This window comes from Pogona vitticeps, chromosome 4, assembly GCF_051106095.1.
Source record: "Pogona vitticeps strain Pit_001003342236 chromosome 4, PviZW2.1, whole genome shotgun sequence".
NCBI lineage: Eukaryota > Metazoa > Chordata > Lepidosauria > Squamata > Agamidae > Pogona > Pogona vitticeps.
In genome coordinates this window covers 95,931,209-95,959,013 of record NC_135786.1, presented here as the reverse complement: position 1 = coordinate 95,959,013, position 27,805 = coordinate 95,931,209, and the positions used below count along the sequence as shown (strand labels likewise).

The 27,805-nt window shown below is 40.6% G+C and overlaps 1 protein-coding gene across 6 annotated transcripts in view; it reads left to right on the top strand.

The window, feature by feature from the left end:
• The window catches only part of LOC110076484 (very-long-chain enoyl-CoA reductase), a 35,231-nt gene extending 7,614 nt beyond the window's left edge, over positions 1 to 27,617 (top strand). The window contains exons 3-14 of one of the 6 annotated variants that reach the window (XR_013544288.1): positions 11,585 to 11,635; positions 11,958 to 12,009; positions 12,406 to 12,450; positions 14,842 to 14,945; positions 16,572 to 16,687; positions 16,803 to 16,908; positions 21,221 to 21,293; positions 21,389 to 21,432; positions 22,900 to 22,957; positions 23,895 to 23,983; positions 26,800 to 26,902; positions 27,004 to 27,106. Coding sequence is in view for 4 of the 6 variants with exons in the window: in XM_078391775.1 (XP_078247901.1) it covers positions 11,585 to 11,635; positions 11,958 to 12,009; positions 12,406 to 12,450; positions 14,842 to 14,945; positions 16,572 to 16,687; positions 16,803 to 16,908; positions 21,221 to 21,293; positions 21,389 to 21,432; positions 22,900 to 22,963; positions 23,895 to 23,983; positions 26,857 to 26,902; positions 27,004 to 27,131 (918 nt within the window). In the remaining 2 variants the exon portion in view is untranslated. Of the gene's footprint in view, positions 1 to 11,584; positions 11,636 to 11,957; positions 12,010 to 12,405; positions 12,451 to 14,841; positions 14,946 to 16,571; positions 16,688 to 16,802; positions 16,909 to 21,220; positions 21,294 to 21,388; positions 21,433 to 22,899; positions 22,964 to 23,894; positions 23,984 to 26,799; positions 26,903 to 27,003 lie in introns of all 6 variants that reach the window. The other 5 variants (XR_013544287.1, XM_078391774.1, XM_072997978.2 and 2 more) reach the window with 5 other exon arrangements.
• Positions 27,618 to 27,805: the final 188 nt, after the last annotated feature.

Below are 27,805 nucleotides of genomic sequence, written 5' to 3'. Positions count from 1 at the left end.
CCCTACCCCCCCAAAAAATAAACCCTAGTTACGTGAAGCCCGCCTTCCACCATTGTGCAGCAACCAGAAGACAATGACATGACTGTATTTGAATAAATGTAGATTGTTGTACATTGGGGGGGGGGGGGAAGAAACATCCCCTGAAAATAAGTCCTAATGCATTAATATAAGACCCTATCTTATTTTCGGGGAAACACGGTAGAAGCACGTATGGATGCTATCATTTGGCTCAATCCAAACCATGCCAGCAGCAATCCATATACAGTATTGATCTATATTCCAATCTGGACAGGCTAATTAAGAATCAAGCCAGAATACAAAAGTTCCTGCAGAAGCTTACATTTTCTCACTCTCTCCATTAGAAAAACTGGAGACCTCACTCATTTCAAAGACCCTCTTGACATATGAGCTTTTTCAGAGTTGGGTCACAGCACAGTCACAAAAAGAGTCCCATAATTATAAACATCATAATTCTATTGCTTGTAAAAATGACATCAGTTAGGCTAATAACATGAAACTTGGCATTCATGATATATTTGTTGATAACTACAAATGTGCCAAATTTCAGAATGCTCCAAGTAAACACTGGCAGAGTTATCACTAGAGCTACTTAAATGTGCTAAAAATTGAGACATGGATTCATTTTTCCCTTGTTGAACAACTGTATGATACATTTCTATCAAATTCTGATGAAAATTATTGCTGTACCTAATACAGACTTTTGAGGGTGTGTCTGTGCTTTTGATAGGTTTGGGGAAATTCTGAACAACAATTCAGAGGTTATTAACATTTTATTCCCCTTTAACTCTTGTGGGATAAAGTGCTGGCACAGTTATGTCTTATAGATACAGCTCTTATTCTAAAGTGAGAATCTTACTATGATATGGCCACCACCCCTGGACTGAGAATTGAAAGTCAACAAATGGCTATAGTGTTTATTTTAATTATTAGGAGTAGGTGGTATTTTCTGTTGCAGAATTTTGAATTTTGGTTACATTCCTTTAGCTGCCAAGCAGAAGTGCAGGGATACACAGGGCAGAACATCTTCAAGTTCTTGAGATTAATCTATTCATTTTCTCATTAACTGGCACTTCCAGTTTCAGTAACTCACGTAGACATTAGCAGAAGGAAGAAAAGAAGGTTTCATTACTTACAGTTGAACAGATCCAACAGCAGACTAACAAGGCATGATTGCTTTGAGCAATAGGCCTCAACAAGGAAGGAAATAAAGACACTGTATTCTCTTTGAATACAGAGGCAGGGAAGGAATGGTTGATTATTGCTGAATAGTTTGACAGTCACCAGTCACCCAGCTAAACCTATTAAAGGCAGTATGCAAGGGTTAAGTAACTCCCAACATTTTCAATCATAGCAGCCTATTATGAGGGGTTTATATCTACCAAACTTCCATTGAATACCTTTGGGAAATGGGGTCAGTACCCTTTTACCCTGTTTCCCTGAAAATAAGACCTAACCTGAAAATAAGACCTAGTATGATTTTTCAGGATGCTTGTAATATAAGCCCTACCCCCAAAATAAGCCCTAGTTAAGTGAATCCCCGCCCTCCACCATTGTGCAGAATTGTGCAGCAAACAGAAAAAGATGACATGGCTGTATTTGAATAAATGTAAATTGTTGTACATTAAAAAAAAATCCCCTTAAAAAAACCTACTGCCTTTTTTTTTGGAGCAAAAATTAATATAAGACCCTGTTGTATTTTCAAGGAAATATGGTACATTTCAGTTTTTTTAAAAGGAAACTTGAAAAACAATCCCATGCAAGTTGCTGTTCACATCCCTAGTATCTAAAAAGCAATAAAAATGCAGTAACAGTTTCATGGCAGCCAAAATCAGATGTTGGAGGCAGCCATCTCACTCTGCCCAATGGCAAGGCAAACCCTAAATACATACTTCTTTAGAGAGATTTGCTTCAACTGAAAATAGGTCCCCTAGTGCATGTTCATTTAAAACAACAACCCCCATTTGTTATAGTGTAAATGAACAAAGTGTACTCTTACATTCTGAATAATTTATCCTCCCTCAGCTCTGCTAACATGTTTGTTTTTGCTGAGTTATTTGAAAAACCATTTGCTGCCATTAGTAGGTTAGAGTCTGTGGAGAAATTGCAATTCAAGTACTATTGACATCTGTGCTGAGTCATGTAGTTTCTGGAAGAAATAACACTTTTTTTCATTTTTGCAGAAGATGAGATCAGACTGTATTTTCTAAAACAACGGCTTTCAAAATGATGACACAGGCAAATTTCTTATATTCTTATAAGATTACAGTATGATCCTCTCCTTCAGTTCTATGCATGAGATAAGACAGGACTGCTTGCAGTTGCACTTCCTGTGTCAAAACAGTATTCCATTCTTCAAAAACAACAACAACAACAACAACAACAACCAAACAAACAACCCTCTGGGTTATGAATGTGGGATATTTTGCTTCTGTACCCACAATTCAAAAAGCCAGGAAATGACCCAATATTGCTGCACAATATCATGCCTACATTGTCAGCAGGAAAAAGGATGGCAAGCGTTTTACATAGCAAAGGGCAGCCTGAAGGTTGACAGCACCAATGGTGGCAGTCAAGATGGTCTACAACAGGATGCCCTCTTGTGCTCGCTACTGTTCACAAAATGACATAACGTAAGAAATAATCCCAGAAGCTGACTCCTTTTTTCCATCAGTTAACCACTTCTCACCCAAACACAAAGCAACTGTCAAGGCTATTTTTCAACAAGTATGAATGGCAGAGAGCAGAAGAAGATAGGGTGGGAGGTGCTCCCTCCTCCTCCTCCTCCTCCTCCTCCATGGAGCGGTGATTTCCTCTCACTTTTCTGTCCCCCTGGAAGACCATTAGGTGCAGCAGTGAATGTGTGACAGAGTAAGAATGTGTGTGAGGGTGCACAATTCATGCAACTGCACAATTAAAGGTTTTTGTCTCTGAACATTCCTTGGGTAGTCAACTGCGACTGAGGCAAATCCTGTTTTATCCAAAGTACCTGAAATCCGTTTTTATCGCTCCATTCTCTGATTAGGATCCATCTTGAACATGGTTGGATAGCTTCCTAAGAAAGGAGGGCAGGAAGGAAGGCAGGCAGGCACTGCATTGTGATTTCATGGGCGTTGAGGCCCAGTGGAACAGAATACTAAATACAGTGCTGGGGGTGTTCTCTGGACTGCATAGCATATTAAGCTTCTTTGGCTAAAGCTCTTTAAAACCCATATTTTGAAAGAAGTTTTTACTCATAAGGCAAACTTTCGTTGAGGGCATTTTCATGCTCTACATTTGTAAAGCAAATCACTGTGCAAGAATTAGCCCCAGAGCAATAGCAAGGCAGTTTAAGGATAACTTCCCTGAATATCTTCCACTCTTTTTAATGGTGGGTTCTGTGCTCCTGGCAGGATGCAAAATATTCCATCAACAGGGGCTTGAAGGGAAGCGCTTCTGAGGATGTAACAGGAGATAATTAAAACCCACCGGAAGTCATTTTGAGATCAGGAGTAGATTGTACAGTATGAAGAAAAATTGGTTTGTTTTACATTTAATTCTCCTGTGGCATTGTTGTTTAACGTTTGAGGTATTTGATGTAGCTTGACCAGGGAAAATCCAGTCTGGGACTAGTATGGGTGGACTACTTCTGATGCTACATTTTACAGGCTTGCTACAACTTCTGCTTTCTATAGAACTACAAAGAAGCCATCTGTGGAATTAATTCATGAACATGTCTGTACATGACACATTCTACATTATTTAGAAAATACATCTTTCATGCCTTATGATCACCCATTGAGATACAGAGTTGAACACTGCTGTATAACCAGCATTCAAATAAGTTTCCACTGCCAGCCTGTTATGTTTCTGTCCGTGAAATGGGATTGGAGGGGGTAGAATGCCATCTAGTCTTTTGCCTCTGACAGCAAAATGTCTTGGGCAGGCCCTGGTTTGTTTTGCAGTTTCTTTTGAGTGTCATCCCCCATATTTGCCAGGCACCACAAAACTCTTATTTTGTCATCCTGTTCTCCTTTTACCACCATCTGCTCCTGAAAGAGTACCACTTACATCTTTTAATTCTTTTTAAATTAAGTTTTTAATTTATCTGCTTTTATTTTTAAAAAGAATATGTTTTATGTATTTTATGTACCATTTTCGGTGGAAGAGGATTCGAAAACTATTTTATTTTATTTTGTACCTTGCTCGCAGGACTGGAGCCTAAAGTGGCTTATGATACAGTTTTTAAAAAGTGTTGCTAAAACAGAATAAATAAAAATATTAAAACATAATTAAACTCATGATATTAAAATATAATTAAAATTAAAGCCTTTTACAACATCTCAGCAAACGTAGATTTAGTCAGTTAAAATTCCAAGAAATTCAGCCTACCCAGTGTTGAACCCCTTGCCATTAGGCTGTCAGCTGCCAAGGGCCTGACTGAATAAGAAAGTCTTAACTTACCAATGAAAGGACAATAAAGACTTCCCCTTAGCAGGCAGTTCCAAAGCCTACCCCCTCCGCCTTGCTGATCTCAACACCCAGGCAGGCTTATGTTGAAGAATATGGTCTTTTGGATTGTGTACATTCAGGCTGTATAGGGAGGACTTTGTAGACAATGAATAACACTTGGAATTGGCTCAGAAATGGATCAGTGGCCAGCAGAACTGTTCTACCCTGTTTCCCCAAAATAAGACCTAACCTGAAAATAAGCCCTAGTATGATATTATAGGATGCTCGTAATATAAGCCCTGCCCCCAAAATAAACCCCAGTTAAGTGAAACCCCGCCCTCCATCCTTGTGCAGCAACCAGAAGAAGATGACACGAGTGTATTTGAATAAATGTAGATTGTTGTACATGAAAAAAAAACATCCCCTGAAAATAAGCCCTAATGCATTTTTGGAGCAAAAATTAACATAAGACCCTGTCTTATTTTCAAGGAAACATGGTTCTGACACCAATTCGCTTTTCCCCGGCATCATTGCTGGTTCTTTCCCACTCTCTTACAATATTGGTCTCATTCTCTTCCATCACAGCCTCAATTACCACAGACTGTACACTCTCAGTCACTCCTCCTTGACAACGGTAAAAAGGGAGTGATGTGTTTCCTGTTAGTAAGCCCCTTCAAAAGTCTGGCTGCCGTGCTTTGAACCAGCTGAAATTTCTTTCAAAGGCCGATTCATAGAGAGTACATTACAGTAATTCAAGTAGAATGGAACAATGACATGTGTCATCATAGCCAATTGAAGCATGTCCTAGAACTGGCACATCTGGTACACTAGCTTTAACTGTGCAAAAGTGCTCCTGGCCATACAAATACCTGGGTATCCAGGTTAGAGCCGAGTGCAGGAGCACTCCCAAGCCGTGAACCTGAGTTTTCAAAGAAAGCATACACCTACCCAGTACTCCCTGAATCCCTGCCCCCTGATCTGCCTTTCTGACTGCACTTTAGATGTGGTGCCATTTTAATGTGTCTGGACATAACATTTAAGTAGTGATGGTACTGGCAGGTTGTAAGGCTAGGAGGAGGTACGGTTGTGTGTGTGCGTGTGCGTGTGCGTGTGCGTGTGTCTTTGCCTGAATGTAGGGGTGCCTCATCCCACCACTATTGAATGAGGCACTTCTTTCTTCAGAGCATGAACTGCGATTGGGGAGAAGAGGGGGCAGTAGAGGCCGGAAGAGGACAACAGTGATGGGGCAGGTGGTCCATTTTGTTTTCTTAAGGAGGGGACGTTGCGTAATGCTTCCAGGCAAGCGTCTGTTTGTATCACCTCCAGTCCTGCCGCTTGACAACAGAGAACAGCAAAAAAGGGAGTTTTCTGGTGTGGGTTATTGCAGGCTCTGGCAGTATAATTTTCATCCAAAAATAGACATATGTAAAGAAATGTTTGGAAAGACTAATTTGAATACTAGTCAGTAGTCAGATGCCTGGGGCATGAGGAGAAACTGTGCACCAGCCCTAATTTAAGGAAATGGCGCCCGCTTAATGCAAATAGCAGCACAGGCAGAATTAGTTTCTTTCACACAGTTCTCAATATTGCCTCCTTGTTCTTTTCCTGTAAAGTAAGTATTTTTCTTAGGGGCGATTAAAAAAAATCAATATGGTGTTTATTTGTAGGTATCAAGCAGAACAGTCTAGGAGTAAAAAAAAGCTGTTTGGCTGAAGCCATAAATGTAAAGACGTAGTAATTGGGCTCCAGGGTATTCCTGTGGTTGCTCTTATATCCTTTAAAAATTGCATAATCTACAAGCATTCAATAGGTTTACCTCTCTATTTCAAAAATTTTGTCCTTAAATTTATATCCTGCTTCTGATGATATCTATTCCAGGTGCATGGTTTGATTTACTAGCAGTTCATTGTGAAACAGGTCCATGCAGTACAGCTCACTGAAGTTGGGTTCCTGACCGCATCGCTAGAGGTTGTGATTTTTATCCCTACCTGTGCCTCCCCAGTGAAGTCCCAGCCTGTGTAGCCTTGGGCAACGTGGACAATACCAGGGCACCCCAAGAAGAAGGGAAGGGTAAACTACTTCTTGTTTGATCATAGGAGGTTCTTCCATTTTTTAAAAAGTTCCCACAAGAGATGGGGCAATGTGTGACAAAAGTTTAATATCTCTTAATGGAGTCACATGAACAACAACTTATGTGGGTCCAACGGAAGCTGCAACAATGGACGTTTCAGTCTATACATCCTTGAACTCAGGCACTGGTAATGGGTCCTTCAACGTGGGGACATTCCAAATCTCTCCCAATTGGTAGATCTCCATAGTGGTTGACTCTTCACTGTGGAAATAGTCCCACAACAAGAGTGTCGAGCCCAGTTGCCCTCAGGTGGTATTGAACGAGTTGGGATCAGATCTGGGCGTACCACTTTCTTCCAAGGACACTCTTGGGTAGATGTACATGGTCCGTTGCAGAGGTTCAGCCTCACTTAATTGCACTTCTGCTCCCATACCTTCTTTTGCTTTTGAGTTCCGTTTCCCTGGCTTGCCCTCTGAATATATCTTTATGGGAAAGGAAAATACTGAAGGCCCCTCGGCATTTCGTGGAGGCAGCATCCCTGACACCTTCTCTCCCAGGTCTGGTTCTTCCCACTGAGAAAAGAAAGCTCTCCCAGCTTTCTTTTCTTTTATATTTCCCTGCCAATATATCTCCTTCTCCTCTTCTGTTGTCAAGAAGCCCTCCACTATTGGCTGCTCCTTTTCCGCCTCCACATTCCCATCTTCTCATTCTCAGTCATAGCTTGGACCATTGGGTGATAAAGTGAAGACCATGCTAGTTTGCATAAAAATGCACATGCTAATTTATATGTACAGATGCAAATTTGGAAAATAAATTAAATAAATTAAATAGAATTGCAATGTATTCTGCCTGAGGGGGCAAAATGTTTAAATCAGACTGTTTAATATAAAGGACAGCTATTCTTCAGCCGCCGTTCAGACAGTGAACTGTCTTCTACTAAATCAGACACATGGCCACCCTGTTAATACCATCTGTAATACACTAGGCCACAACATGGCCCACTTGTCTTTATCTGTGTGGTGAATGTAATTTTAAGAAAGTAATTATTTTCACTTCTGATTACTGATGGGTTCTTTCTCCATCTGTTTGTTTAGGTGAACAACTAAATCCAAGTCATTTGCCTTTTGGCTATTTTCCTGTGATAACTGTAGTCAGCATTTATAGTCAACGTCCCAACTCGCTTCAATTCCCAACCTGGCATAGATATCTGCCATGAATTTTTGAGACTCTTATTTACAGCTTTTCTGCACTATCAAAAAAAAATATTGGTTTATAAGCATGAAGAAATGTATTTTGTCCATGAAAGCTCAGTGTGCTGTTTCTTCAGTCTGCTGGCTGGATAGCTCAGTGGTTTTGGAGGTTGTGAGTTCAGTTCCCCACTATGTGTCCTGTGAGTAGAGCCAGCCTTTGTGGCCTTGGGCAAGCTGCACAGTCCCAGGATGCCCCCAGAAGAAGGAGATGGTAAATCACTTCTAAGTATTCTCTGTTAAAGAAAAAACTTCTCGTTTTTCCGGCAGGGAAAACCATTGAATGAGACCAGGGAATATGGTGTTGTCTTTGCAGTCAGAAATACTCTGGTGAGATCCATTGTTCCACCTACTGTGGGGAGTGAAAGAATCCTGTCTCTGCAGCTCCACTCATCAACAGGACCGATCACCCTCATTAGTGCATATTCACCAAGACTGTCATCCACAACAGAAGTGAAAGACAAATTTTACGATAGTTTGGCAGCTACTATCAAAAAAGTCCCTGAGAGAGAGCCACTGTTCGTTCTCGGATACTTTAACGCTAGAGTTGGTGCTGATCACAATTCTTGGCCCCCTTGTCTAGTCCGTTTTGGCATTGGGAAGATGAACAAAAATGGCCAACATTTGCTGGAGTTTTGCTGTTACTGTGGTCTTTGTGTCAGCAACACGTATGAAGCTTCAACACAGAATTTCCTGGAGACGTCCAAGATCCAATCATTGGCATCAGCTCGATTGGATCCTCACTAGACATTCTAGCCTTCCTAGTATTACTATCACACACAGTTACCAGAGTGCTGATTGCGATACTGATCACTCCCTGGTGTGTAGTAGAGTAAAACTGTGAACAAAGATATTGTATCACACAAAAAAGGAAGGAAGACCACGTATTGACATCAGCAAGACTAGCGATCAAAGAAAAGTGGAGGAATTTGCCCAAGTGCTTGAGAAAACCCTTCCAGGCCCGACTGATGCAAATGCACCTGAACGATGGGAACATTTCAAGAATGCTGTTTATAACACCACCTTTGTCCACATTTGGCAAGAAGACCAAAAAGAGAACAGACTGGTTCGAAGCCCATTCGGAGGAATTGATGCCAGCCATCGAGGATAAGAGGAGAGCTCTAGCAGCATACAAAGCCTGTCCTAGTGAGTACAACTTACAGGCTCTTCGAGCTGCTCATAGCAAAGTCCTTCAGGCTGCCAGGAGATGTTCCAATGATTATTGGCCTCAGCTCTGCTCTCAGATACAGATAGCAGCTGACACAGGTAACATCAAGGGAATGTATGACGGTATCAAGCAGGCTTTAGGTCCAATACAGAAGAAGCCTGCTACAGATGTGATCATCCAGGACCGAGCACAGCGATGGAACGCTGGGTGCAGCACTACTCTGAGCTATATTCCAGAGAGAATGTAGTAACTGAAGAGGCATTAAATAACATCGGGTGCCTGCCTGTCTTGGAAGAGTTGGACAGCGAACCAACTTTAGCAGAAATAAAAGTGGCCTTGGATTCCCTCACCTGTGGCAAGGCATCTGGAAAGGATAACATCCCTGTCGAAGTGCTGTAAAGAGATCATCACCACCAAGCTGTATGAAGTCTTTTGCCTTTGCTGGAGGGAAGCTGGAGTACCACAGAACATGAATGATGCAAACATCGTCACATTGTACAAGAACAAACGAGACGGGGCGACTGTAATAACTACTGTGGCATCTTCTCAGCGTTGTAGGGAAGCTGCTTGCCTGTGTTGTGATGAAGAGGCTCCAGGTGCTTGCAGACAGAGTCTATTCAGAATCACAGTGTGGATTTCGAGCCAATAGATCCACCACTGACATGGTATTCTCCCTCAGACAGTTGCAGGAAAAATGTAGGGAACAACGACAGCCACTTTTTGTGGCCTTCATAAATCTCACAAAGGCCTTTGATTTGGTTAGCAGGGATGGCCTTTTAAAATACTTCCCAAAATTGGATGTCCACTTGGACTCCTTAACATCATCAGGTCCTTTCATGAGGAAATGAAGGGCACTGTAGTTTTTGATGGCTCAACATCAGATCCCTTTGACATCCGAAGCAGAATGAAACAGAGCTGTGTCCTTGCGTTGACCCTGTTTGGGATCTTTTTTGCTGTCATGCTGAAGCACGCCTTTGGAACTGCAACAGAAGGTGTCTATCTCCGGACTAGATCAGATGGAAAGCTCTTTAATCTCTCTAGACTGAGAGCAAAGACCAAAGTCCAACTGAAATGCATGCAGGACGTCCTCTTCACTGATGATGCAACCATTGTTGCCCACTCTGCTGAAGACCTCCAACAACTTATGAATCATTTTAGCAAGGCCTGCCAAGACTTTGGACTAACAATCAGCCTGAAGAAAACACTACTCATGGGCCAAGGCATGGACTCACCTCCCTCTATTACCATCTCCATGCATGAATTGGAGGTTGTTCATGACTTTGTGTACTTTGGCTCAACAATCTCTGACTCTCTCCCTAGATGTCAAGCTGGATAAACGCATTGTCAAAGCAGCTACCATGTTCTCTAGACTCACAAAGAGAGTATGACTTAATAAGAAGCTGATGGCATATACCAAGATCCAGGTCTATATTGCCTGTGTCCTGAGTACACTCCTGTGCTTCTGTGAGTCCTGGACCCTTTGTGCATGGCAGGAGAGGAAGCTGAACACGTTCCATATGTGTTGTCTCCGACACATTTTTTTGTATCACCTGGCAGGACAAAGTTCCAAATAGAGTAGCCCTAGAACGAGCTGGAATTTTTAGCATGTATACATTACTGAAACAGTGATGTCTACGTTGGCTTGGGCATGTCATGAGAATGGCTGATGGTTGGATTTCAAAAGATCTCCTATATGGAGAATTAGTGCAGGGAAATAGCCCCAGAGGGAGACCACAGCTGCAATACAAGGAGATCTGAAGGCCTTAGGAATGGACCTCAACATATGGGAGGCAGGAGGTGCATCATGGCATCTCCCATTTTGAAGAGACCCTTGGTCCAGCAGGCCGAGGCAAAGAGGCAGTCCCAAAATCAGCAAAACCAGGGAGCTGGACAGGGGACAGATTGTATTTGTCTTCAATGTGGAGGGGATTGTCACTCTCGAATTGGCCTTTTCAGCCACACTAGACGCTGTTCCAAGTCCTCCATACAGAGCACGTTACCATAGTCTCTCGAGACTGAAGGATGCCTAATCAATCAAATCATTCTATACCTAGAAAACTCTGATAATTGACTTGACATCACATGATGATGATGATGAATAAAAATATTGCCTATTTTTTATTTGTGTTATTTTGAGGACCTCATAGGCTTTCCCCATTTTTTTTCCTGTAGTTTCCTGGTTTCTATGAAAGGAAAAATACATCAGCTTTATACAGGCCTGAAGACTATTGAGTATGTGGCAAAGTACATCTCCTTGCTTTAGGTAGAGGAGTAAATTGTGCCCACCACCATCGTTTGTCAAGGTGCATAGTTCCCAAAACCAGACAGGTTATTTTGACACATAAGGATTTAAATGCCACAAGCACTTCTGCCCATCCCTGGCAATAAAAATACAATAATAACAAAGTATATATGTTAAAAAAGTGTAGGTTGCTTAGTTTAATTGTAAACCACCCAGAATGCTTTAAGCATTATGGAGCAGTGTAAAGGGAGTAGACTTTTTAAAAAAAAAACCCTGTCCATTCATTACAATCAAATCTGCAGTTGAAGGTTGTGTTGACTCCATTCTGGTTTTTGTGGGATGAGCCTTGAATACCAGGCCACATGAAATCAGACTGAAAGATTTATCCTTTTGCTGTCTTGTCTTAGGTGGAAATCCTTGACTGGAAGACAAAACAACAGCTATGCTTTTTGGAAAAGGTAAATAATTATACCTTTATTGCCACATTTATGTAGCATTTTTTTGAATTCTCAGTGGGTTTTACATTTTCCCAATGCTCATTAAAACCATAGGCAGCTTATGACTGGAGTTGAGCGGCACCCACATGTTGGGTCCCAAGCTGCTCCTGCTTACAACATTCTCATAGAGTAATCCAGTATCATTATCCCCATACGGCAGATTAGGTAACCAAATAATTATTTCCTCTGTTTCCTAGCATTAAAAAAGTATGGATGAACTTAAAAGTTTTTTTTAAAAAAATGTCTGTGGTTTTAATCACAAAAATATTTTTTTGATGCCCAGGTTGAGCCTCATGCTACAATAAGTGATATCAGACTGATGTTCCATAAAATATGTAAGTATATGCATTTCCAAAGATCAAGCCAGAATGTAGGTTAGTGCTGGGGAAGCTATATTTACATTATATGTGATTGCAGCGAGTATGGTAGAACTCCTGAGTGGCCTAGACTTTGTGCAGGTTCAAGCTCCAGTCGTTAATCTTAATTGCAGAAGAACTAAGCCAGGACAAAATGCTCTCAGTTCATGTAACAGGGAAGCTCCTGCTAGCTGCTAGTGTTTGCTTCTTTGCATTCCAAACTATGGGAAAGTAGTAAAATCGAATGAGTGACAGAAAGACTGATTAGCATGAATCAAGAGTCAGTAGAGGTTACATTAGGAGATCTGAGCATTATACTATTAGGATAGGAGTTTTCTTCTAAATTGTTGTGGATTTTTTTTTTAATCCTTACAGATCCTCAGTGGTATCCAGCAAGGCAGTCTATAAGGCTTGATCCCAGTAAGTTCATGTTGGTGACAGTACATTGTTTAAATGCTATGTTACCTACCTCAAAAGTTTTACAAGAAAATACAAAACGCAAATACTATATTGCCACATCATTAAAGTCCTGTTCACATTAATAAATAGGTGCAGAAACATTACCCTCAAACTCAAGGAACATGAAATACTCTTTTCAGTCAAGAGTAGGGTTGCCAGACATCCCGCAAAAAGGAGCACATCTCCTCTTTTTTAGCCTAATGGCCTCCATCCAGCAGGCGAAGATAAAAAACCTTTAAAATGTCTGGCTTTTGTATATTTTATGTTATAATTTTGGATGGGAGGGGGAGAGGTCCATTTGCTCCCAATCAGAAGCTGCTGTTTCTTGGTAGGCCCCCTTCGTGTTTGTTAAATGAAACATTCAATACGTCCTCCTCTGTCCTCTTTTTTGTCTTTCTATATCCTCCTTTTGGTACCCATGTATCTGGCAACCCTAGTCAAGAGAGGCCTATAATCCTGCAGTGATAGGTGGGATTAGCGTTTGGGCAAAGCTCACTCAGTGGGCCTGCTGAGTTTTCTTTCCCCTGCAAAGATGGGGACAGTTATATTTTGAATATACTTCACATAATCATTATATTTTGAATATAATGCACATTAACTTGCGCAGATCAAATCAGCTGTAGGTAGAAAATGATACTGAACAGTCCTGCAACCATCATCGTGGGCAGAAACCTTCGTTAACTTGCCTAAATTCTAGAGAACTGAGTGGTGTAGCCATACAAGTACCATGAGCTTCTAGGCCATAGATTTAAACTCCAGCAATAGTTTGGACAAACATGTCACCTTAAAGGTGAGGGTTGAGCCTGAGTTTTATTCGCAGCTTTGGAGTCACAGTGCTAGAAATGAGCTCCTGAATCATGAGGTAATTTTTATGTTTTCATTTACTTATAATTACAGACTAACAGGCACTTATGCTGTTGCCATTGTGATAAACACTTCCCATTCCCAGCTTCTTTCAAGGTCTGGAACTGTATCCTAGTCTTTTCCCCCCTTCTTGGAGAAATCCTTCAGATATGTAAGTTTTCACATCCGGAGGAACCTCTTGCCTCTGAGAACACATATAGGCCAGGAAAACTTGATAGCAGGGAGTAAAATTAAGTTTGCTGATTTAATCCATTTAATGTTACGTCTTCCTCTCTTTCTATCATCTTCCACTTTTTCTACCTTATTGCCTTTTCCATTGAGTCTGGAAAAGTATGACAGCCTCGGTTTAGTCAAGTAGCGCCCATACACAAGCAGGATCTGAAGGCCTTAGGAACAGACCTCAACAGATGGGAAACTTTGACATCTGAGCGTTCAGCCTGGAGGCAGGCGGTGCAGCATGGCTTCTCCCAATTTGAAGAGACACTTGTTCAGCAGGCTGTGGCAAAGAGGCAGTCATGAAAGCAGCAAAACCAGGGAGCTGGACAGGGGACAGATTGTATTTGTCTTCAGTGTGGAAGGGATTGTCACTCTCACATTGACCTTCTCTGCCACACTAGACACTGTTCGAAGACCTCCATTCAGAGCACGTTACCATAGTCTCTCGAGACTGAAGGATGCCTACTAAAATATGGATGGCCCATATACAGAAGCAAACAGCCTCATGAAATTATAGTTGCTAATAGAGTGCATTAAAAAAATTAAATTGCAAAAATTGGCATTCATTCTCTTCCTCATGGTGCATGACACTGAGCTGTGAACAACAAATTCCAGGAGCGTTTCTGAGTCACTAATAGGTTATGGAAAGTTACTGCAAAGCTTTTCTGTCTGTGTTATCATAATGCAAAGAAAGTGAATTTGTATTTATCAGTTGCATTTCTCTCCCACTGTTCCTCCAGTGAATGCAAGGCAGTGTACGTGGCTGTTAACCACTCTCATAAGCTAGTTCTCGCTGAGAAACTGTGACTGGCCCAAGGTCACCTATGAGTTTCATGGCTGAGTTCCAGTCCTGAGTCCATAGCCCAGCACGCTAACACTTTACCACAATGAGCTGAATTAAATTATAGACCATATGCTTTGCACATAGAAGGTTTGTAAAGTGAACTCACATTTCTTTTCAACTCAGAAATATATCTGCATGAAGAAACAGAGACCTGCTGCGTCTTTGAGAAAAGTAGATGGTATAGGACAAGATGGGTCAAATAGTTTGGCTTGGTACAATATGGCTTCAGATGTCTTGATTGCCACCCATTCCCTTCCTCCAAATTAGCACAGCATCTGGGCAAAATAGGAACTTTGATGCCACCTAAGGCTCATTGCTCTACATGCAAAAGTGTCAAATCTAGAGTGGGTGGGTCTGTAGAAAACAACAAGCAGCCACATGTTTCAGTTCCTCTCTTCCGGAGTTAACATTTCTTCTCTCCTTCCTAGAAGGAAAGCCACTGAGGGATGAAGAAGTTCTTCAGCTGCTGCCTGTTAGTACAACGGCTACACTCTACTTTAAAGATTTAGGGCCTCAAATAGGATGGACTATGGTAAGCACTGACAACTGAGACATTCTAACTGGCCATGATGATGGTGGTTTCTGGGAGATGTAGCCCAAAAAAGTAACTTCTCTAAATGCTGGCAGTGGATACATTACTGTGAGAGAGCAATGCCTCCTTTTCTTCTGGCTGATCTCCGTCACCAGCAGAAATTAAGCAAGTGAAATGTTTCCTAGCTGAAAGGTACAGCGGTATGGGCCTTTTCGCTGTTTCTTTTGTGCTCATCGTATAGAAGGCACAGATGATACTGATATTGGATTGGATTCTGTATAAAGTTCATGATATGAAGGAGATGCAAATGTAATTTGGATGAGAAAATACAAGAAAACATATTTTCTGTCCCAACATTTCTAGTATGGCTAAAATTCTGCACTAAAAAAAATCTAAATTCCTTACATTTTGCAAGAGAAGCTACTGAGCAAAAATATCCAAATATTACATTAGACAAGATTATGTTACTTCTGCTCACAGGAGCTACAGTATTAAGAAACTTCTTGGTGCTGTAGAGAGCACCAAGAACAGAATCATGCTAGTAAATGCAGAGTAATAGTGCTGTAGTCACAGTGATCCGTTTCCCCTCCAGCCAGCTCTGGCTTACAGTTATGCAAGATGGAGACCATGCCACTGAAAGAACACAGCTTTCCATCTGTGCAGTGCATTTGTAGATTCCTTGTTATACAAGCAGAGGGGGGAAAAGAAGCCATGCATAGAATAGGGCGGTTTAGTTATCTTACCTCATGCTTTCACACTTTCATTAAGGAAGACTGCAAATTTCAAATGAAATATATGATCTGCCCATAGATAAACATCAATAAATTCACTGTTCTCCCATAAGTCATGTAATTAGCACTGGTTGGTGGGACTGGGCTATTAACAGGCTATTCCAAAAAGAAAAATGCCATCCTAGCACTCGTCATTGATCTGCAAGAGCCTTGCTAATAAGTGCACAACAGTCAGTTGCCTGCATTTTACTGTTAGACGAAGAGCTGGTGGAAGAGATGTGGAATCTAGAAAAGCAGCGGGTACTGGCAGGCGCCATTTTGTTTTTCCTCAGCTTATCAGCTCATACCTGTCTGGATGCAATTTATTTCTATCTATGACAGGAATGGGCAACAAACCAGAGGTCTGGGAGGTACCCATGTCGACCCTTGGATCTCAACAGTCAATACTGGTTTGAAAAAAAGCCCCAATAAATACTAGTTTTTTAAAAAGCATCCCCCCTGGATTTAAAACAGGTGTGTTGTCTGAAAACGTGGCAAAACTGGCTCTGTGCCTGTTAGAGAACACAAGAGGACTTTTAAAGTTAAAAAAGAAACAAACAATTTTGGGGTCCAGGGGTTTTCCTGGGACCTTTTGAAGCTGTCTGAGCTTTGAGGACGCCTTTCTGGCAGTGTCATCTTCTTTTATGCCAAGTCACCTTCCACTCTTGGGGTACAGTTGTGAGGAATAATGTGTAATAAAGAGCAAGTGCTCGTCCAGCTTCCATAGAGATGGAAGGAACAGTGTATAGGATTGATGTAGGGAGCCTAGCCATGGCTGCCACTAGGCCTTTTTCTTTCATTCTCTGCAGCCAAGAATAATCATGGTTACCAATAATGATTTTTCTTTCTTTTTCAGGTCTTCTTGATAGAATATACAGGCCCATTGTTCATCTATTTTGTGTTTTATTTCCGCATGCCTTTTATCTATGGCCTGGATGACAGGTTTACCTCAAGCCGACATCCAGTAGTTAAGTAAGTTGCACCAAGGCTGGAGGAGTTAATTCTTGGGAATCACAGCTTTATTCCAAATGTCTTACCCTATTTGTCTCTTTAGCCTTCTGAAATGCTTTTATCTTACTGTTTCTAGCTTGGCATGTATCTGCCATTCTTTCCACTACATCAAAAGGTTGATTGAAACATTATTTGTTCATCGGTTCTCCCATGGGACTATGCCACTGAGGAATATTGTTAAGGTAAATTGTCACAAAATCTACTTGCAGCCCATATTTAAAATCCAATCCGGCCACTCCCCATAGTAGACCTCGGTCTAGATGGGCGGGGTATAAATTTAATAAAACAAACAAATAAATGAATAGTACTCCAGTAGCCTGAATTTGGGTGCTGCTCTTAGGATAGGGTGCCCTTCCTCATAATGACAAACCTGTCATACCTTGCCTGTTAAGGTTTATATGCCACTGTACCTTTCTAAATTCTTCAGTTTCTTTCTGTTTCGGCTGCAAGGTGTGTTTTCTGTATACACTCTGACTCCCTATTCTCTGAGTGTAGGGATCTTCCTGGAGGCATGTTGGTCCCTTTGGAGCTTTTCTTTCCACCAGGCTAGACAGGGATGTCCTAAGATGTTCTTCTGTCTGAAGCAGAGCTCCAAATGGGTCCTCCAACTGCTTGTCCCCAAATTCAAGTCCAGTTATTGAGGGAGAAAAAAAATCTAGTAAGTACTTCGCTACATTCATAGCAGTAAAAACACAACAATGATGAAAAAACTAATGATTTGTTGCTCATTTGGGACTCTCCAAATTGGCTTATTGGTGGGGCTCATCCTGGGACAGAGGAGACAGTGGGTTTTTTTCTAACATATGGGCTGGGACTGGATATGACAATTTATGTAATTTATGCTGAGAATGGCAACTGTGTGTTGTGTTCGCTCTTTCTCCTGGCAGTGTTTAGATAGAGGCAACCTTATGTAGATACCTTGCTGCTGGCATTTGGAAACTGGATAGTATGAGGAAAAAGTACAGCATGATGTTATAACATAAGCATTTAAGTCTGCCAAAATATTGTAAGAAGAAGATAATCTCACAGGGTTTTTGTTTTCAAACTTTGCCAAGGAACTATTCTCTCCTTTCTAGTTATGTTCTCAACCTTCTGCTTATTTAGGTCTTTGAATCATCACCACCAAGCGGTACATAACAAAGGGCAACCTGAATGTTGACAACACCAATGGCAGCAGTCAAGATGGTCAACAGTATGCCCCCTTATGCCCCTTATTCACACATGCTGAAAAACAGCCCTGATTGTTGTTTTGTGTTTGGGTGAGAAGTGGTTAACTGATGAAAAAAGCAGTCAGCTTCTGGGATTTTCCTTGCGTGGTGTCACTTTGTGAATGGTAGTATGCACAAGAGGGTGTCCTATAGGAGACCATCTTGATTGCCACCATTGGTGTTGTGAACATTCAGACTGCCTTTTGCTATGTAAAACATGGCATCCTTTTCCCTCCTGGAAATGCAGGGAGGGAAAAGGCAATACTGTGCAGTAATCTTGAGCCATTTCCTGGCTTTTTGAATTGTAGGTACAAAAGCACGATATCCCACATTCACAAACCAGAGGTTTTTTTAAAAAAAGAATTGAATTAATTACAGCATTTAGTTTTGGATCTACTCCAGTACAGAGATGCATCCTTACAAAATGTTTTCTGTCTCTGGACTGGGAAGAACAAGCATTACTAGTGAGGGCTTGTCTTTGATGGCTCTGATAATTGACTCAGGATTTGAGTAAGAAACTGAACTTGGAAATAATCTGTGGCCGCTAATGATCTTGACTTTAACACATTTCTTTCCAGGTGTAAAAATGGTGGCATGGCATCACTTTCATGAAGTTACATAACAGCTAGTGAAATCTCATTAGAAATGGTTACTCATAAATTTTAAAGATTACTTTTGAAGAGTCATTTGGGGTGATTTTCAGCTATTTTTCACCTTTTTCTAAGTACATTTTTGTAGAAAAATAAAAGCAACCAGAAAGTAATGTGATACTTGCACTGTTTTTTTAAAGTAATGCAGTGTGGTACTCAAAACGTAAAAAGTATCACCACATTTTAAAGACAGCATTCCATGCTCTGGGAGAAAAGTGCATTTCTGTGTGAGAAGGGTTTTTCTGCCAAGTACATACCGTAGTTTCCAAAATTTCCTGTGTATCTCTAGGAGGCATGGATGCAATTTTACCATGTTTTGAGGGGCCATATCACTCCTGCCCCTGTACATCCACACAGAAATTCTAACAGTTTTAAATATTCCTTTGACGCCCAGAAAGCACAAAGGGGCTTTTTCAAATGTGAAAAACACTTTTGGGGATGGATGCAGCCTTCTAATGTGTGAGGATGGGCCTCAGTGTTCCCCAGATCTCTGGAGATGGTCCAACCCTGCCATAAATGGTTATGTTTGCTAGTGGTCCACTTCAGAATCCAGATAGTGACCTTTAAAGCCTTTCACAGCTTGGAGAAGAGTATTCGGGTTAACAACCTTTTTTTTCTCATTAGCCAGTTTGTATGCTGTTAGGATTTTTGGAAACTTTTCTTCAGGTTTCCTCACAGAAAGGATGTGGTGGCTGACAACTGGTGAAATATTCCTTTCACTTGTGGTGCCCTGCGTACGCCAGAGGTCTTCCCAAGGAGATTTGGGTGGCACCTCCATTGCTAAATTCCCCCTTTTTTGAAAGAACAGGCAAACTCATTTTACCTCAGAATTTGATCTGTTGTGTGTAGGTTTTTTTGCCTGTTGTTGGTGTAATTAGTATTTGCTGTTCAAAAAATTAGTGGTATAATTTTATTAAAGAGATAAAGGTCTATGAATAAGTAAATGAATAGCACTGTTTCACATAAAAAAATTATTACTGGTCTGCCGCACTTCAGAAGGAGAAGAACTGGCCCCAAAGGTGTGATGGCTAAAGCTCTGTGTCAGAGGTTGGATTAGATTGTGTTATTACTGGAACAGAAAGCATAGTATATGAATTAACCTTTTGTTCCTGCTAATCATAGTTAAGCATTAACACAGAAGGGCTATAGTAAGTTAATATTCAAAGGAATGTGTTAAATTGGTTGAAAGTTTTAAAAAACTATGGCTCACTCACAGGTAAGGGAAGTGTCATAACTCCCGTTGGTGGGTGAGAAAATGTTAGCGTTTTCTCTTCTGTAGTTAACAGGACTCATCCTTTCATTAAATGCTTTGTTACACTGGTGGCGAGCCTCTCTCCGAAATGGGAGGCATTCAAATGTTGCAAACTTTCCACTGTACTATAAATAAATGGACAAGAAGAAATCATGGCTTAAAACTGGATGAGTCTGGGTGTGAGGGTAATGTTCTCATTTTAAGTGCTGTTTATTCACCATTTTCAAACATGTCTTTGTTATCTATCTTGATACATAAAAGCACGTTTTTTAGCAATGCCAGCAATACCAAATGTTATCAAGTACAGTGGACCCTTGACTTACAGACGGCTTGACTTACAGACTTTTTGAGTTACAGACTTCTCTGGCCGCAAAATTTAGGTTTGACTTGCAGCCTGAGAATTGACTTACAGACCAGAAAAAAACCAAAATGGAATAAAAACGGCCTGTTACGGGATTAATCAGTTTTCAATGCACTGTAGGTCAATGGAGACTTGACCTACAGACTTTTTGACTTTAGAACCGCCTTCCAATACAGATTAAGTTCTCAAGTCAAGACCCCACTGTACTTTCTTCTGTTCAGTAAAACATAAAATAGCTGAAGGAAAGGCTATTTCCGTAAGGGTATGTGGAATATAGTGTGTCTGTTTGTTCAGACGTACTTTTTTCCTGGATGTTATACTCGAGGCAAAACCAAAATAAATATTACTCCATTATATTGCTCACACCTTACATGTTACCAAATACAGCATTTTGCTCAGACAGATGAATGGCATCCATTCATCCCTGTCTAAGAAAAATGTATACTTGGGGCTTCTGTGGGAGCTCCTAATAAATCAGCTTGTGCTTACAGATTTTTGGAGAAACAGATTTTTGTCCCTCTCCTTACAATTGTCTTGGTAATATTGCTTCTTAATGTTGGAGGTGACCATATTAGGAAAAAATGTGGGGAGTACTCCATGTTTGGGCTAATTGAAGAAGGAAAAGCCTTCTTAAGATAGTTCCTTTGAACTGTGCCAGGTACAGGCACTTCAGTGGAACTGCAATAATAATGTTTTTCCTGTCTTGCTATGTGTCACCACTTAAATTGAAGATTATGCAACTCTCCCCACCCCCCGTGTAACTTCAGTGAGTGAATGTAACTGTATTCGTATTTCCCTTACTGTTTAGTTGTACTCTTAATTCCATGGAACTTAGTGGTAGAGAAAACAGCCCTTTCTTCCATCATTCAGCCCTTACTATGATTTTGTCTCTTGCTCTTATTAAGGTAAAGCAAAGAAACAAAACCTAACAGTGTGTGTGTGAGTATCCATGTGCGCACACACAAAGATACTGCCAGGATCTCTGTATAACATTAACAGGCATATAAATGACTTGTTTTACAGAATTGTTTCTATTACTGGGGATTTGCTGCCTGGCTTGCTTATTATATCAACCACCCACTTTACACACCACCCTGTAAGTAGCAAATTTACTCAAAATTATATGAGCACTTTATTGGTAATGCTAATTGAATTGCTTAATGTGAACTTCCTAAATATTTTGTTTTGTAGCCTATGGACAAAAACAGATAAATTTTGCTCTGATCATGGTTTTGGTAAGTGTTCTTCGAATATGCAGTGTAGTAAGGTAAGAACTACCCTTTCCTGTACTGTTAGATATTAGATAAAGTCGGCAAATATTTTTAGGGTGCAGCTCTATAAGCCATGGAACAGTGGCCTGACAGCTACAGAATAGATCAAACCTTCTGAACTTTGGAGAAAGATCCAGCCTTTAATACCTTGAGGAATCCTTTGGACACCACACCAGTGAGTAAAGCTGGACAGTCAGATGGTCTTTCTCTGTCTCTCTCTCTCTCACACACAAAGATTCCTCATTGAGGCCCTTGGGATGTGGCCATGTATGTTAGAATTTAGCATGTGTATTGGTGTGCTAGAGTGGCAGGTGTGCCAGGTACATTGCACAATTATTCACTCATGCATGACTTCCATTCCTGCTGACATATTAGGAAAAATTGTTTAAGGCTATACTTTTTAGACAGGTATTTTAGGATGATAATAAGCTATAAAATGGGCAATGCTCCCCTCCCCATATACACGCCTTGTCTATAGCCCGTGTATACTTTTGTGAACTCTTGCCATGTTATTTATTTGTAGGTTACCTTGAATATTTAAGAAAAGCATAGTAAACCAACTCTCCTTTTAATAAATTCAGTATATTTTAAAATACAAACACAAGAGTACCCACCTCTAGTGTCTCCAGATAGGAGAATATTTAACATACTTTAATGGTCTAAACATATGTCATTCCTAGGGAGAGGCATCTTCCAAGTGTCATTTAAGAAGTTCATCATCTTTTGACTTGACCTTGATTCCTAGTAGCAGTTAGAGCTTCTTTTCTCTCAGATTGAGAAGCACCTTTGTGCAGAAGCAGACTTCCATGTATGCAGTTAATTAGAAAGCACGTGTGTAAACAGAGTTTGTTTGCAGCATTCACTAGATCAGTCCACTAGCTGGGGTTTGTGCACAAAGATGGTTCAGATATTTTGCAGTAGCAGCCCCTTGTCTTCCACTGGCTTTCTTTGGTTGAAAAGTTAGTTAGCATTACTGTTGAATATCTGGATGGGCTTCACATCTAAAAGAGCTTGTTAGTGCTCATGGCCTTCAGCTGGATTGTGGTCTTTCTGTAGATGAGCCTGATCCAGACCAAATTGCACAGATCAAAAGCTTTGTGTTTCCTATGTGAGAAGTAGCCCATCAGAAGAAGAGGCAAAGACCCTGGTCAAGCTCGAAAGAGTGGCAGCTGTCTACCCATTACAGACGTGGCTTTAGATCCCGGGTGTGCAACAAAAGAAGCAATCAGTTCAGAAACATTGCTGTGTGATGGAAATGCACACGGCCACAGCATCCGCTGTACATTTCACCTGGGAGGTCCAAATAAAGATAATCATTTTAGGGAGACTGGTATGAGGACTTCTTGGGTTGGATTGGCGCAATTATGTTTGAGACACCATTATTTAAAGTAAACATTCTGTTTTTGTTGTCTTTTATTTATCTCTTTGCAGACATGTGAAGCTGGGAATTTTTCCATCCATGTTGCACTTAGTAATCTGAGAAGAGATGGTAAAAGCTGAGTGCTTTGTTTCTACTTTTATTAAGGTTATTTTGGACTTGGATAACAAAATCCATGACTAGTTGCAGCCATGTCATCTCTTGAGTTAATCTGGGGACAGAAGCAGACATTATGGTCAGCCCATCATTAGAGGAAATACCTTAAACACTGAAAGCATCAGAGTGCACAACTAGAGCTTTTCACATCTCATATAATTAATAAATTAACTTACTTTGCTTTGTGGTTGCTCTTCAAAATCCTCAAGGCAGAATTCCTTGGAAGTCTGATTCTTCCTTCCTTGGCCACAAGTCAAGGCATTATCACCATTGTTATAGACAGCCGTGGGCATGATCACCCCTAGAAATGGAGATTTTTCCTGTCTATCTCTGGTAGGATGATGATGGTGACTGAGAGAGAACTGTAAAACTCTTCAAGGATACAGTGTCTCCTTGGTTTCAAAACTAGATGTACTTTTTGATGTACTAACAACGGGTCCAGACCAACTAGACAGATGTGGAATAATAGGTCTAGTCTTAATCCTGATAAAATATTATATTCTTCTATCAGTCTTGCAGTGATCTATGCCATCCAAGAGAAGGATGGTAATTTGAAAGAACAGCTACAGTTTGTGGCACTGCCAGCCAAACAGTTCACTCCAAATTATTCACAACCCATATGCTAATGAAGTGTAATGGACAGAATGATGAATTTAAAAGACAGGGTTCAAATCCCCATTCAGCCATGGAAATTCATTGGAAGATGGCACTAGTAAAGCCTTTCCTTAAATATCTTGTGTACCATGACAGTCCAATCCAGTTGCTATAAGTCACATGCAGCTTGAAAGTAAATGTCATAACATACATTATAAGGAAAGTTTAGCTGGAAAAGCGTACACCAAAGCAAAAAGTACAGTTTGTTTTTAATTTATGTGGATATTTTAATTGATAGGATCCAAAACCAGTAAGATTCCTTATCCAACGAAGAATCCTTTCACATGGCTATTTTACTTGGTATCCTGTCCGAACTACACCTATGAGGTATGTATTTTTTAAAAATTATCAGACAATATTGTAAGATTTAGGTTTTGTTTAAACCTAATAATGGCAATTGCTACAAACTGAAAGGTATTAGGATAATGCTTGTAAGCCTGAATTGCAGTCCAAGACGTGGTTCTGTAGTAAAACAATGAACTTCGTAAGCATCTTGGTGGTATATGTTGATGTGGGGATGTGCATGTAAATATTTTGTGAAGGCACCTTTTGAGAGGGAAGAAAACTAAAGGGAGGAAAACGGAGATAAAAATATACAGTGGGTTCTCGACTTACGAACGACCCGACTTGCAAACAATTCGAGTTACGAACCTGTCCTATAGGGAAAGTAAGGACTCGACATGCAAACTTCCCTCGAGTTACGAACAGGGAAAAAAGTCCCCCCCTCCCTCCCCTTAGAGGCTTCTGGAGGGGGGAAAAGGGTCAGAAACTTAAAAATAAATACTGTACTGTTAAATAAAGTCACTTACCAGGCCTTGGTAGCCCCCAAACCACAGGAAAAAGAACAGGAAAGAGCTAAAAGCCGACACCCAGAAAGAGCCTGGCAGCCATTTTGTGGTTTCCCCCCCCCTCCTCTCCCCGCCTAACAGCTGATCGGCTGGCTCTGAGCAGGCTTCTGGAGGCTTGCTCAGCACCTAAAAAGCCTGCCTGAGTGCCTTTGTGCTGAAAAAATCAGCACAACATGCTTTAAAACATTATTTAAAATTGGCTTCGTTTTTTTTTTAAAAAAAAAAGTTCTAAAGTGCTGCCTTTAGTGTTCCCTGCCTTCCCTGAACCTAAGGGGGAAAAAGAAAGAAAATATCCCCCTCTAGTGGCAGAAGGCAGAATAGCAGCTTCCCATTAGTTTCTATGGACAGAAAAGAGCAGATACCGATTAAATGGTTTTCAGTGCATTCCTATGAGAAATACAGATTCGACTTAAGAACTTTTCGACTTGAGAACCACCTTCCAATACGGATTAAGTTCTTAAGTCGAGACCCCACTGTAGCCAGAGTAGGTCTACCAGTATATCTGCCGGCCACTCATGCTGCAAACTGAGATGTTGGTTCAAATGCATACAGTTTTCCTTAAAGGCAATTATTGAGCTATGTACAGAATGAGATGAAGAAAAAGCAAAATAAAGAGCATGCATACCTAAAGATTTATAGCAGTAATAGTACTGCATAACTAGGGATATTCTAGGAAGTTTGGAGGATTATGCAGTGGTCCCAACTTTATTTATTTGTTTGTTTGTTTGTTTGTTTGTTTGATTGATTTATATCCCACCTATCTGGCCCACCGGACCACTCTAGGCGGCTTCCAATATAAAATCAGACAATAAAAACATAGACAAATACATAATAATCAAACAGCAACAGCAGTCAAATAAAGAAGGAAAAGTAAGAGAGAAATCAAGAATTGGTTGGAGGGAAGGCCTGGATAAAAAACCATGTTTTTAGTTGGGTTTTAAAGGTGCCCAGCGTGAGGGCCGCGCGAATCTCCGGAGGGAGATTGTTCCAGAGGCGAGGAGCCACCGCCGAGAAGGCCCAGTTTCATGTTTTCTCCTTCCGGGCCTCTCTCGGCATCAGGCTCCTCAGCCTCACCTCCTGACTTGTGCGGGTGATCCGGGTAGACCTTGGTGGGAGGAGGCGTTCCGCCAAATATCGAGGTCCTAAACTGTTTAGGGCCTTCTAAGTAAGCATTAAAACTTTGAAGTTGACACGGAAACAGATGGGCAGTCAATGCAGTGCGGCCAGCGTTGGAGAGATATGTTGGTATTTCCTCACTCCTGTAAGGAGCCTGGCCGCTGCATTCCGCACCACCTGAAGTTTTTGTGTCAGCCTCAAAGGCAGCCCCACGTAGAACGTGTTACAGTGATCTAATCTTGAGATTACTAGCGTATGCACCAAGGTAGTGATGCAACTTTACCAATCTAAATGGAATGCAGTGATGTCTGATTCACACTCACACACATACACTTAATTCCATTAATACAGATCAGTTGCATAATAATAACATCTTCTGGTTATCATTTAAGCATATTTCTGTATGAATATACTGTAAACGTAACTTGCAATGGAAACTGAAAACAGAATACTGTTGCAGTCCAGAAGGGGGCAGCATGTGTGCCTTTATGATTTGGTTGTAGCTCCCCCACCATTGAGAATTTCATTTAGGAGCACCACCCAACATTGCAGTAGAGATCTAGGGTCTTGGGTTTGTTTGTTTGTTTTTTTAAAGGAAAAGCTGTTTTGAGCAGTGTATTTGTCCAGGGTGGGCAAGATGGAGAATAAAAAGAAATCTTCATACAGTACATGCATTTTTTCAAATTTTCCAACTGTTTTGGAACTTCATGGAAATACAGCATCAGCAAATGTTTGAGGTCTATTTCTGAGAAGTGAAAAGCAGAAAAAAATTATGGAAGGTCAGGATAACAGATGTAGCTGTGAGGTTGGTATCTGAAAACAGATTGTGTGCATTTTTATTGGTTTAGAGTGCAAGCTGGGGAGAAATTAGCCATTCAGGCACTGCTTGCCTTCTGTTTTTTAAAAGCTTGTATGTGGGAGAGAACCAAACTGTAGTGTTATACTTTTAGAACCATAACTGTGCTGTTTTCTGACAAATCAAGAGAAGTGGGCACTGCCATTCAATCTATCCAACATGCAGCTACATCTCTGCAAGACTGTGTGCCCCTTTCAAATATATGTTCATTTCCAAAAGTCACTGATTGCTTTTCTGATGCATCTATTATTGCATTTCAGTTGTTTATTGCTTTTGTTTTTGTAAATTGATATTAGAAATAGTTATGTTGTATGTATTCATAGGTTCTTTTAGCAATTTTAATCGTGTGAAATAGTTCTGAATTTTCTTGGCCATTGCAGCTGGGGACATGGATTGGTTTTACTATCATGACTCAGTGCGTTCCAGGTGAATATTCTTCTCTCTCTCTTTTTTTTTTACATTCTGGGATACCATTCTGAGTCAAGTACTTCATAAACATTGATCCTATGCCTCTCTGTCTCTTGCAGTGGGATTGTTCACCGTCCTTTGTTTCATTCAGATGACAGTCTGGGCAAAGGATAAACATTGCACCTATATACGAGAATTTAAGGATTATCCTAGCCTTAGAATGTCCATCATTCCTTTCTTATTGTAAAAAGAAGGTTCTTTTTTCAGTTGTAAGAAGCAAAGTCAGTAGGCCCGTATGGGAGGAGCAAACAGGATGAAGGTAACGGAGTGAAATGTTCCAGATGCATGCTGAGATGACATGCCAGTGAGGCTTCCTATGGTTTCAAAGGCCATTATCTCTCCCATTATTTTGAACTTGCAGGATTCAATAGTGACCACAGTCCTCACAAGACAATCTCTGTCTGTATATGTCAGAATACAAAGAAATAATAAGCCTTGCTGTGTTACACTTTTCTCCAAAAGTATTTGGTGTGCTTTTAAGAAAGCTCTGTATAAATTGTATCAAGAATTGGATGCAATGCTGTCTTGGGACTTGAAAGAACTTGTGTAAGACTTTATCAACAGTCACTCAAACTGTTTCTCAACAAGATTTATTTCTGTAGAAATAACTGACAGATTTTTCCAACTATTTGTAAAGAGAAAATACGCAATAAACTCAAGCTTATATTTTGAATTCCGTCCAGATAATTACAGAAAACACATTGCAACCAGCTGCTGAATATGTATTTTCTGTTTAATACCCAGCAAAAGAGTCTTGATCAAGTTATATGAAACAGATTATCACAGGGATGGGCAACTGTGTTGGACTACAAATCGCATCATCTCTAGGCAGCAGTACAAAATATCTCAAATATCTTTATA